Below are 12,889 nucleotides of genomic sequence, written 5' to 3'. Positions count from 1 at the left end.
CAAAGTTGTTGTTCCAGCCCCTGAAACAGGTATTTCTTCCTACACAAACTACTTCACTTTTGTTAGCACTGAGTCAACATAACCATCCATAACTACTAGTTGAAAGTATTTCATAAAAGGTATTTAATAAATAGGCAAATAAAACATTGACAGTTTGTTGATTTAAAAAAATGAAAATTGCATACAGAGGGGTACAGTGGTACGAGCCACACTTTCTGTGTAACCTGCAACTTATGAGGCTTAAATGTGGCAGATAACCGACTATAAAGTGAAGTAGACACAATGACTGACTTTGTGTTAAACTTCCATCACATTTCCACTTGTTCTAGTAAACCTTTGTTGTTGCTAACTCTGTCCCAATATGATTATCTCATGTTGAGGCTGATGGGAGGCCTGAACACCGGAGGCAACCCTTAAGATAATAATTGAAGTAATAATTAAGGCTTCTGCACTGAACCTCTCACGCAGTACAGTAGCTCTACTGATCTGGCTCCAATTTGGGAAAACAGGTCTATGGTTCCAGGTATGTTGAGCAGAAATGCCTGCGCCGTGTGAAATTACTTTCATAGTTATTTCTTTTTCCATATGGAACGGAAGAACCAATGGACACAATTTAAAAGGTTACCCTACCACAGGAACCAGACCGTCCCCACCCCATCTTTTCCTGCTCACGTAGGTAGCCACTAGGCCAGCACTGTTAATCGTTATAAAATCGCCATCTTGATTCACCCGTTCACAATTAAATTTTTAAATACTTATTTAATTTTGCAAGCCAAGTGCATCACAAACGCTACTATTTTCTGTATAAAATAGGTTTTAATGCTGTCCCAGGCTTGTGGTGATGTGCAATGTGCTATAGGTGCAAAACATTTTTTTTAAAGTTAAGCCAATTTGTTTTATCATGGTTCACATGTGCAATAACCATTACAGAGAATCGTAATATACACTCTAAGCTTAAAAAAAAAAAAAAAAGAAAAAAAAGAAGAAAAAAAATCATGATTCATATTTTTCCCCAAATCGTGCAGGCCTAGTAGCCACCAAATGACAAATATCTAGGAATATATATATATGGGCAGAATTTAATGGCTCCAATCATAATTGATTTGGTTCACAAAAACATTTCTCCACCCTACTGTGTTGAAACTAAAGCCCAATTAAATGGAGGATACGAGTTGACCCAAGCCAGCTTACATAAACATCTAATTTTTAAGACATTAACATGTAAAATCACATCCCATCGGTTTTATATAACAAAGTTGTACCAGTCTAAAATTAAAAGGCAAGAATGCTCGTTCTTTCCCCTTGCGAGCACCTGCTTTGGATACGCAACCAAAACAAAGTCCGAGAGACAGACGAATGAACAGTCTTATAAGGTTGATGAAGCAGCCAGGCTGCAGCGCGTTTGCAAAACCCCAGAAATGATGCTCATAATGACGACTATAAATGTCAATATGAGCTGAAACACCGCACTGAAGCTGGCAGTAAAGGATGGTGTTTAAAGAAGCGGTGTGGGGTGTTATTGGGACGTGTCAGGCCTGGATCATGTTAAGAGCGTGGCCCGGTCAGAGCTGCAGCTCCACTGGAACATCTCGTCACCTCCAGATAAGTACGTACCGAGGGAGAAAAACAATTCCAAACCCTTGAGGAAAGTTTTAAAATCAGTCGGCGCAAACATTAGCCTGGATGCCAGCCGAACTTAGCCCCGCCCACAACATTTGAGGTTGGGAAGTTGGGTCTGGACTTTATCAGTTGGGGAGCAACGATGCTCCAACCAGAGCTGTTTGGACCAATCAGATCGTCAGGGCGGGTTTTATACGCTGACGGACAGATGATCAACAGTAACAAACTCAACCACGTCACCAAAGAGTACTTGCATTAAATTCATTTACAACAAAGGCGGCTGCTGTTGGAGAACTGAGATGTGGAGATTCCGCCATTGCCTCTGTTATAGAAGATATCGACAGCGCATTCATTTTAAAAGAAGGATTTAAAAAATAATTTTAAAAAATGTTGCGTTTACTTCACACAACAGCAGCCGTTTTCCCATGTTGCCATGGGAATGTTATGAAGTGACGTAATTACGCAACAAGTCAGAACAATCTTCTTCAGAATCAGACTCTATATATTATATATAGTAGATATTCTGACAACAATCTGAGTATGATGTCAGGCTAAGGAAACATTGAAATTGACTAAAGTAATTGTATGTGATAAATAAGACAATAGGCCCTTTTACAATGGACCATGTTCATGTTAAAAGGAGGAGTTTGGTCAATTTCAACACGTAGCTCTGTTGTCGGAGTGCCGCCAGTAGAGAGAAAAACCTACTCAATCGGTGCTGCCTATACCGTGTTATCCTCCGGCTAGCGTTAGCACCCAGGACGCTGAAACAGGAGCAACATGCTTTTAGCCTCTTAAGATCGTCGCAATGTTATTACAAGTGAACACAGTGAATCTGACTGCAGTAGATGTGAAAGAAATGCATCAAAGTTGCTAATTCAGCTGTGTATAGTTCCGTGATGAGACTTAGCGACCGTCTACAAACACAGAAAAGAGATGAGAAAAATATTTTCAAAAATAGGGATATGCTTACTTTTTAAAAGTAAGTGCTGTAGCACAACTAGCAGGAGACAAGTTCTTATTGATGTAAGTTTGGAGACACTGCCTTAATTAAGCATTAAATTAATACATACTTTTAATGACATTTCAAACCTGTTAAGAGGCTAAAAACTAGAGTCTTAAAAATTCTTCATCGGTCGGGCTCTGCTAAAAGCACATTTAAAACGCTAGCAGGAGGATAACACGGGGACAACACTCCAAATTTACCAACAACAGAGCTACGTGTTGAACTTGACCAAACTTCTCCTTTAAATTGCTCACAGGCTTAGTAGCTACAGCAGTGTTTTCTGTGTCGGACTGTTCGGAGCTTCTCTATGTTTTATATATTCTATCCCTGACTACAACCGTAGTGACTTACTGTTGCTGGCTAGCCATTCGTTGAGGTCTATCTCTCTGGGAAGCACCACCAGCTCCTTGAGGTCAAAGTCCACAACACGGATTTTTGTGTACTCCAGCTCCAAGTACTGCTTCTTCTCTTCTGCAGGAGGCTTCTTTCCATTTGGCTTCGTCTTCGACTTCCTGCAATGCAGAAGAAAGAAGATAGGTCAAGGCGCTGCGAGGGACTTGATTTGGGCAATACAATAAAACCAAAGGAAATCACCAAGCCCGGTTTCAAAAGTGTCCCAGAGTGAAGCAAAATAGGGCTGGGCGATATGGAGAAAATCAAATATCATGATATACCTCTATATCAATACTGCAACAATATTGTATTGTTGACCATTGGTGCTTTCACAAAATGTTTACACAATGAGATTTTTGATAAATAATCATCAGTAATGTGGATATAATGACTAAGTGGGTAATAGCAAATAATAGAACAGCTACAACAGTCTAATAAGTTCAGAAAATGACATCACTTTACTGTAATTTAGCCTTAAAAACCAGGAAAAGACAACACTTAGGCCATATTACAATATCCAAAATCTAAGACAATATCTAATCTAATATCACAATGTCGACAGAATATCAAATAGATTGCCCAGCTCTGATGCAAATGGTACATTTACTGTTTAATTGAACACTGCATGAAGAAAGAGTCTTTGTTGAACTTTTTAAATGACACCAGGTCAGCACGGGTTATTTGTTTTGCACTAAATTCACTGTAAATGGGGAAAAAGCTACTCGCGGACAGAATGTTATGTCAATACAATAGTTTAAGCTCAGGCCCAGAGATCTATAAAACACTGATACTGAATCTCCTAACTCTCACAAATCACAGCAACAACTTATAAAAGACAAAACTTGTGTGGCTTTCCCAAAACTGAATTCACAGCAATTTAAAACAGACCCAACAATGAGTCCTCTGTTGCTATACCTGACCCCTAACTCAGACCTCTGCCATGATGTTAAGTCTATAGCGTCCACAAAGACAGCCGTCCCCAGCGCCTTGTACTTCCACTGTTAGTTTCAGCACGGGGATGTCATATCACACTCTTCCTGCACTTCCAGGGCTGTAACCTCTCCTCCCTAGCCCCTGCTCCCTGTCTGTATCAGTGGAGGCAGTGCAATCTGGGGTCAAGGGTTGAAAGGCTTGATACATGAGTGAGACAAACAGTGAAAACGTAGAACCGAAGGACAGACACTTGCGCACAATTACGTTCACGGACACACACAACCCTGCTCGGGTTCTCATTTGTAAGGTAATGAGTCCTCAAGGTATTTGGCTCTTCGTATAAGGCGGCTCCTGAGTGTGTTTTCGCCTCATTTAAAAACCAAGGACACCGTAGATTACACTGCTGGCTAATTATTAATGAGTGGCCACTTTCTATTTCACCTCTGCTCTCCCGTTACTCTGCTCTTTCGTCCTCCCCCCCCTTCGTTTTTTTTAAGTCTTTCTTTAGGCTTGTAGGCTTATCTTCTGCTCTTTCCTCTTCATGGCTGCAGGCTTACCTGTAGGTTGCAGGCTTACCAAACAGCCTATTGTTGAGGGTCAAAAATAACAGGTCTCGCAGTTCCATCCTATCCCATTTACCTCACTCCATGACCTCTACTCGGACTCAGTTTTTAATTACTGTTCTTTGTTTTTAAGTTAAGACTCCTTCTAATGCCTGTTTTATCATTTGTTTCACTTCTTATCTTTGTCTTCCTCCCTCTCCCCCTTCAAAACTGACACAAAAAAGCCTTCTTCCTGTTAATGAGGGCACAGCCAGATTTCTGCGGGCCGTGTGGTTTTGCGCTGTGAGCTACATGTTCCGTCATGTGAAAGAGCTTTTCCTGATGATGGAGCCTCATCCACAGACACCGTCGAGCTCTCGCAACTTTTCAAAGGCTCTGCTAAGCCCCTCTGAAAAAAACAAAAAAAACCTCAGCTCCTGTAAAAGGTTCAAGTCAGTCCACCCCCCCCACCCACCCACCCCTTTACTTGTGAAAACATTCTGTTTCACCGAGTTATTTCCGGTCTCCTTCCCTCTGTAATTTCATCATTTTCCATTCAAAAACCCCTCCTCCACCTCTTGCGAATATTTGTGTGGTAAGGGGAGGTAAAATTCTGGAGCCATTAGTTTATTTTAGGATAAAGAAAACTTCCTCTCTGCCAGCACTCCTCCCCTGAGAGAGAGAGAGAGAGGAGAGAGAGAAGAGAGAGAGAGAGAGAGAGAGAGAGAGAGAGAGAGAGAGAGCTTAGTCTGTTCTTGGTACAGTTCTCCTAGGCAAGTCTTTGCCATAAAAGGCAGCAGATGCCTCTTTCTCCCTCACCAGATCAGTGACAGATCATGCAGGCCAAAAGGCAGGAGTGGAGGCCAAGTGAGGCCAGGGACAGGCACATGTCTCCTGCCTGGCACCAACAGGAACCAGTCTCTGACACAGACTCCCAAAACCTGGTCAAAGTCATGAAAACATGCATGTACAAAGACCCATGAGAAAACCACGTGCGTACAGGTGGAGGACGTGAAGCAGGAAGACAGAGATGTTGGTGTTTATCTGCAATTTAAATAAAAACATAGGAAATTGGGTTGTATAAATGGGTGACACAAAGGTCAGTGCTGCAGAGCTTAGGAGTGACTGAGCCGACAGCTGTTCAACTCTATTAGCCTCTCTTACCCCTTTCACTTTTCCCACCACTTCCCCCAACCCCCTGCCGTTTTCACTCACTACCTTTCCTCCCGTTCCACAGCACCAGAACCTAATTACAACAATGCACACATAGACACCTGTGATTTCATGAACACACAACACACGTCTTTGGCTGTAGCCCCCTTCTCTCTTTTCAGGGCCAACCCAGCTGGTCACAACAGCTGCCTGCTCCCACCAGACCTCGAGAAGATTCAGAAGAAGTGAGTCCTGTCTGGTCTGAAAGAGTGCGTCTGTGCAGGCACGCGTGTCCCGCAAGTCTGTGTGTGTACACGCAGTCTTGATTTAAGTGTGTCAAACATACATCTTTGGCCCTCATATATCAGCTGCTGCAGTTTGCAGACTGTGTGCTTGCTGAATACTAAATCAACTTGGTTTAAACTTTGCGAGCAGCCTTCGGGCAGGTACACCACAAGCCTCTCCCATTTCCAGAAACTGGTCCTAATGAATCCTGGAATCAATTGTGGTCACATCACAGAGCTATGTTGGAGAATTAGTTAAGTGTTTTCTCTAAACTAATACAATTTGCTACTAAAGATCCCTCTCAACACACACAACACACACACACACACACACACACACAACACACACACACACACACACACACACACACACACAGGCTGAACGATATTGTGTTTTAGCATCAACATTGCGATGTGCGCATGCCCAACAGTCACATTGCAGGACATTGTGATGTTGACATAATCCTTTTTTGTTGCTTGATTGAAAAGTTAACTTTCACCGTTCTCCTTTTACATGATTATTACCGCCCGACCCTTCCCCTTTAAGACAGGTAGCCATGTGGGCAATGTGTCACAGCGCTTACATGCTTTGGTGTTTGTAAAGCATCAAAGTTCAACAAAGAATGGTTAAAATTAGAAAAGGTCCTTTTTCATTTTTATCTTCTATGTAGATGCACTCCCCTACAAAATCACCGCAGTAGTCAAGAATGATTTATTATTTCCAAATAGAGCTATTTATGTCTTTTAAAAATTCCTTTCTTTCGCAATGTCAGTGTTTTTCCAATATTGTGCAGGCTTAACACACCCACCACACACACCAAAAAGAGGAAAAACCTCAGACCATGCTGACTTGTTTTTTGCTTACTTATCAAAAACCAAAAGCCTTGGGTCCCATGTAATGTCATAACTGTCCCCTTCAGTCTGCGGCTCATGCCAAACTCTATGTGAACACTCTATATGTTGCTTGAATTGGCCTTCTGAATCACAGAGGAATCCAACTATTGGCATATGGATGTAGTTCATGCAATGTGTGAGGGTGAACAGCACGAGCAACCATCCAACACTGACAACAGAGATAAAATACCCACTACGGGAGGGCAAAATGTTGCTTCATTTCAGAGAAGAATTTCCTTTTTTGCAGGGATATAGATGACCGAAAACATCTCAATGCCGGACATTTTTGTTATCTCTCTGGAACAAGAAGAGACTTGTGAGGGTGGGGATGGCGCAGTGGATATGACCCATGCCTTTGGTGAGGGAGACCCAGGTTTGATTCCCACTGCGATACAACCAATGTCTCCCTGAGCAAGACACTTAACCCATAGTTGTTCCAGAGGCGTGCCACCTCTGACATATACAGCAATTGTAAGTCGCTTTGGATGAAAGCAATGCAACGCTCCTAGGTGCAAAGGTGCTTTCCTTGTCAATACAGTGTTATTTTACTACAAAACAGCCATTGTGTCTATGATACGGATAAGAGAGATAACAAGCACCACAGACAACAATCAGAGGTCTTCTACCAAGAGAAATCCAACACTTCTGACTGAGCTGACCTTCAAATACCTGATGGATCAGAGTAAGAATCAATCGCACGTCAGGAAGTTGTTTCCTGCGTTGTCAACTGATTGTGGGGTTCATTGTGCTCAGGGTTTGAGTTAAAACATCAATAACGACAGGATATCGCTCCAATATCAAGCGATAAGACTAGAACCGAGTGAATGAACTCTGCCATGTGTAAAAAGAGCAGCTTCAGGCAGGAGGATCAGTTTTCTCCAAGCTTGGCCTCATCTATTTTAAGATTCAAATTAAATGGACTCAATGGCTCTTTTCCGCAAAAAACCACAGACAGAGGAGAGCAGGCAGTCTGAGCACACCAAAGCTAAACCACAGCAGCTATTATGGGGCTAAAAAGAGACCCGAGTTAAAGAGTAACTCTTGCCAAAATGCAACCTAGGGTCTTTTTGTGAATGTACCCGAGTCATACTTTCATTTAATAGTATATTTAGGACGGAAGCGCCACTTTTAAGATTTACTGTATTCTTGTTTTTCGGTCAAATGCCTTTTGCATGGGAGAGCTAGGGGTACTACTATGTTAGCATCAAAATCACTATTTTAAAACACAAAGAAGGCCCGACACAACATGAGACTTTGCTCCAAGTATCACCAGGGGCTCTACACAGGAACTCGGCATTGAGAACATTGGTTGTGTAGTAGGCCTGCACGATTGATTGTAATAAAACCGCAATCTCAATTCACCTTGTTCAAGATTTATTCTTGTATTCTTTTTTAATGACTTTGATTCTCATTTAATTTTACGAGCCGACTGCATCACACGCTACTACTTTCTTCTGTAAGTTTGAAACATATGACAGTATAAAATAGGTTTTAATGCTCTCCCTTCTCTTCATTGAAGCCTCTGTGTTTACAGGCTTGTGGTGTGCTATAGGTGCAAAATAAATCTAAGTTTGGTACTGTCAATATGTTTTATTTTGTCGGATGAAAGGACTCCGTAGGTGATGTCCTTCTTATATCAGGCTCCTTTTTCAACTAGAAGGTCAATCTTGTGTTTCATTAACAACAAATTATCCGAGCATTCATATGCAATGGAACTAAGCTTTAGGAGCTTTCTTTCTTCACTCTCCTCCCTCGACTATTTTTGACTTACTAGATGGATGGCGACCGGAAAAACCAGCAGCTACAGTGAGTTATTAACTCTGTGTACACCAATAATGTTCTCAATGCCGAGTTCCTGTGTAGAGCCCCTGGTGATACTTGGAGCAAAGTCTCATGTTGTGTCGGGCCTTCTTAGTGTTTTAAAGATAGTGATTTTGATGCGATCATAGTAGTACCCCTAGCACTCCCAAAAACGAGAATACAGTAAATCTTAAAAGCGACGCTTCTGTCCTAATTAGGCATTTAAACGAAGGTTAAACTGATACATTCACAAAAAGAGCCTAGGTTGCATTTTTTTTTTATATATATATTTGGGTCATTTTCAGCCTCTATTTTTGACAGGCCAGCTGAAGACTGGAAAGGGGGGAGAGAGGGGGCATGGCATGCAAAAGGCCGCAGGTTGGAGTCAAACCCGTGCCCGCTGCGCGGAGAAGTACACCTCTATATAAGGACTGCAGCTCCACAAACTGGTCTAGGTTGCAATTTGGCGAGAGTTACGCTTTCCAGAGGTTCTGCTCCAGTGGTTCTGCTCGAGTCTACAGAGTAACTGCTCCATCAAAGTTGTTCCTGAAGTGCGTTTGGTTTTAAAAGGGCACTGAAAATACGTTCTGGTGGAAAGAGATAAGAAGTATAGAAAAACAAAGAAGGGACAGCTGCCACTACTTAATCAGCAGCATCAACAGGGGCGTTGGCACCACTGTAAAGTAGTTAATGAAAATTGTAGCTAGGGTGCGCACACACACACACACACACACACACACACACACACACACACACACACACACACACACACACACACACACACACACACACACAACACACACACACACACACACACACACACACCACACACACACAACTTCCCCTTGTCTTCCTGTGCTAGATCCTATTCAGTGGCTCTCAGGCCTGCAGAGTATGTAAGGACCCCATGCCAGCACTATAATGGAGCCTCATCAACATCACAACGCACGACAGGAAAGGTTTTTTTGGGTGGAGATAAGACCGAGCTGCTGGTTAAGCGCTTGGGAAATGTAAGCTTGTTGGAGGAAGGTAAGCTCTGACATCGATTTGTCACAATAAGAAGTGATTGGCTGATAAAAACAAAACAAAAAACAAACAAAGGAAGTGATTGGCGTGGATGAGAGTTCTCTACCGTCTGTCAATCCAATCACTCGATCTGAATGGTTAGTGAATCAAATGGTAAAGCAAAGAGGGGATGTGTGTGAGTACATTGGGAGTGTCGATTTTCTTTCCTCAATTTGAAAGAAACTGACAATTCAGAAAAACGGTTCAACGTACACAAGGCTATATATTTCCTCTCAGGGGAACGGACATTTAAAAGCTATCGTAGCTATCTTTTCCAATAGAGTATTTATACCTGCATCCAGGCCAAGGGCATTTATCCATTCACTGGAGGAGGAAGGTTGAAAGTGGAGCTATAAACAGCCCCCCCCCCCCCCCTCATAAAACTATAAACTGTGCATCCTTTCTAACGTTGATTACGTGTTTTTTGTTCATTTCTTTTCCTCAAGACGAGAATTACGGAAAAACCCCTCTCATCCCTCCCAGGCAAATCACTTAAACTGTGTATTTCCTTGTTAGTCAGCTGACTTTTTTTTCTTTTTAACAAGTAAAGCAGTTCCCAGAAAGATAGGAGCAGCATATCGTGTCTCTACCTGTCACAGGTCTTTCAACAAGCATAACGACATACTGTACAATAACACTCTGCTGCGATACATTCTGTTAAAAGATGGTGGATATTCTTCTTTACTATCACTCTTCTCAGACTACAATGGGCATTAGGCATGTGCCCTTTGGGCTGCCGTTTGAAAACACACCTGTCCCCAGACTTGTAAGGAAACTTCCCCGAAGCATTAACGAGACAGTGTCCCCTGGAGGAACACACTCATAATGATTGCGTGGCTTCTTTACACGACACATACTGGGTAAATACACATATAAAACTGGGTTAAATATTTGCCATACTCATAACTGCGGTGACATGAGTATTTCTTCTTAAATTGCATGGCTACTCCATTACCACTAATGACTGGAGTTGTTATGCTTTGTTTGACACACTAACACGCTGCTAATACTTCTATTTGGGTCATGAATTCTTTAGGTCTGCTCAGTCACGTTGTGGCCTTTGGATGGCGGCTAAAGTAAGAATTTACACAGCAGTTTCTATTAGAGCTGGGCAATATGGGGAAAATAAAGTATCATGGTATTTTTTATCAAATACATGGACGTCGATATTGTAGGATTGACTAATTGGTGCTTTCACAGAACACTGACACAATGATAAATCCCCAATAATGTAGATACAATCACTAAGTGGGTAAAGGCAAATAATAAAAGTCTGGTAAGTCCAGTAAATGAAATCACTTTACTGTAATGCAGCCATTAAACCCAGAAGCTTTTGTCACATCACAATATTACAATATCCCAAATTTAAGACAATATCTAGCCTCATCTATCAATGTCAAAATAATATCAATATATTGCCCAGCCCTAATTTCTATACATTAAAATATAGGCTAAATACTTTCCATTAAACTCAAACAAGCTAAATGCTTCGAGATTGGATTTAATTATTAATTATTAATAGGCTTGCTATACTTAACCCTGAACATATGTGCTCGTTATCAAAGAAGAAAAGAATTTCCTCTTTAGGTTGTCTATGCTAAAAAAGTTAAGAGACGTCTTAAATGATTTATTAAGACTATATAAGGGGACAGTGTCACATTTCTCATGCTCTTGTTGAGTCTTGTTAGTGAGAGCTGCAGGATGAGGAATGAGGCGTTCAGGCTCCACGTCCCCTTCCACCTCCGGCTGGTAAAGTGCTGCGAACCCCGGAACCAGAGGGTCTCAAATACTTCTGGAATAACCGCTGAGAGGAGACGGCGACTCGTCTTTCAGGTTGAGATATAGGAGGCATAATAAAAACTGATTTGAAACAAAAGCTGCCGGCTTCTTCAATAGCTCTAACTAACACGCGGGGTACGAAGTCAGCTTTGGGGTTTCAGTTTACAATCTCTGTCAAAGCCACTGGGCGTCTGGAACATTGTAACAAAATGGCTAAAGGTGATATACGACGTCGGAAAAAAAATACAGTAACCAAGGTTTCTGGCTTCGGCGGAGAAAGCAGCATTATACGACATATTAACTTAAGTAAAACGTTATTTACTCGGACAATACGGCTCTCTCGGTCCGCCGAAGCTTCATAAAAATATATAAAAATGTCACATTAACAGCAGGCTACAGACTTCGGAGTTATTAGCAGACGGCACGTAGTCAAGTTATAACAAGCACGGAGTTTTACCTTAGTACTTTTCCGACTGCCTGGAGCACCATTTTGCAACTTAGTCCGTTTTTGGAGTTTCTCTGAGAGTGCATGTCCTTCTTATCTCCAGAAAAGGAGCAATAATCTCCGACCATAATTCAAAACATAGAGCTATGATGTCAGGTTATCTCCGCTTCAAGTTATTGTTGCCTGACCAAAATCACACCGGGGCTCGAGCTATCTGGGGCTTTTGACCTAACTACACAGCAAATAGAATACAACTTTGTCAAGTTTGGAGAAGGCCCTCCTCCCCTTCCCCTGTTGGCGAATCAGCGAAGAGGAGAGGGCTCGGTGGGCGGGGCCGTGTTGACGTCAAAGTCTGGCCATGTGGACAATGTTCATGCATCTCCCTGAGGTGTAGTTACAATGTAGCAACAGGTGGTCAGGTAGTAACTACGGATTATAATGGGGAAAAAAAGGTGTTGCTACATTTTATATGCCTGCTATAGAAAATGTTTCCACAAACTCGACTTTTACAATCACAATAAAAGTCAGTCAATATTCTTAGCAGCCCAAGGAAGACCTAGTAGACATAATTTGTAATGTATTAGTTGATAAACAGCCCCAGAAATAAGCTTTGGACCCAAGACGGATTCTTAAATAACCAATATAAGTATTTTGTCACTATAAATGCACATTAGGAATATGAGCAAACTCATTTGCTTAGCCTGAAATGTGGTTCTCCTACAGGGGGGAAATCACTGTCTGTGTTGGCTAAAAAGCACATTTTTCATTATTTTTAATTTTTTTATGTTAGATTTGCCATTAAAACAACAACAATATAACAGAAAAAGAAGGAAAAGTGTGGCTAAACAAAACAAATCTGAACAGTTGATACAACTCTAAAAGGACTCTTATGTCAGGCTCAAAAGCCATCGGTGTGTAAATGTGTGTGAGCGTGTATCTGATGAGCAGGTGGCACCTTGTACCGCAGCCTCGGCTA

The 12,889-nt window shown here is 41.8% G+C and overlaps 2 protein-coding genes across 6 annotated transcripts in view; one reads left to right on the top strand and one right to left on the bottom strand.

The window, feature by feature from the left end:
* The window catches only part of abcc8 (ATP-binding cassette, sub-family C (CFTR/MRP), member 8), an 89,319-nt gene extending 84,073 nt beyond the window's left edge, over positions 1-5,246 (top strand). Inside the window, exon 41 of the mRNA XM_032522509.1 lies at positions 5,193-5,246. The gene's annotated coding sequence lies outside the window, so the exon portion shown is untranslated. The remainder of the gene's footprint in view (positions 1-5,192) is intronic.
* Positions 1-12,889, bottom strand: part of mob2a (MOB kinase activator 2a) — an 82,111-nt gene that overhangs the window by 7,975 nt on the left and 61,247 nt on the right. For 3 of the 5 annotated variants that reach the window (XM_032522521.1, XM_032522522.1, XM_032522520.1), the window contains exon 2: positions 2,978-3,138. In XM_032522521.1, coding sequence (XP_032378412.1) covers positions 2,978-3,138 — 161 coding nt within the window. Of the gene's footprint in view, positions 1-2,977; positions 3,139-4,509; positions 4,593-11,925; positions 12,180-12,889 lie in introns of those variants that run through there. The other 2 variants (XM_032522517.1, XM_032522518.1) reach the window with 2 other exon arrangements.

Source organism: Etheostoma spectabile, chromosome 8, assembly GCF_008692095.1.
Source record: "Etheostoma spectabile isolate EspeVRDwgs_2016 chromosome 8, UIUC_Espe_1.0, whole genome shotgun sequence".
NCBI classification, from domain to species: domain Eukaryota; kingdom Metazoa; phylum Chordata; class Actinopteri; order Perciformes; family Percidae; genus Etheostoma; species Etheostoma spectabile.
This window is presented reverse-complemented; position numbering and strand designations above follow the sequence as displayed.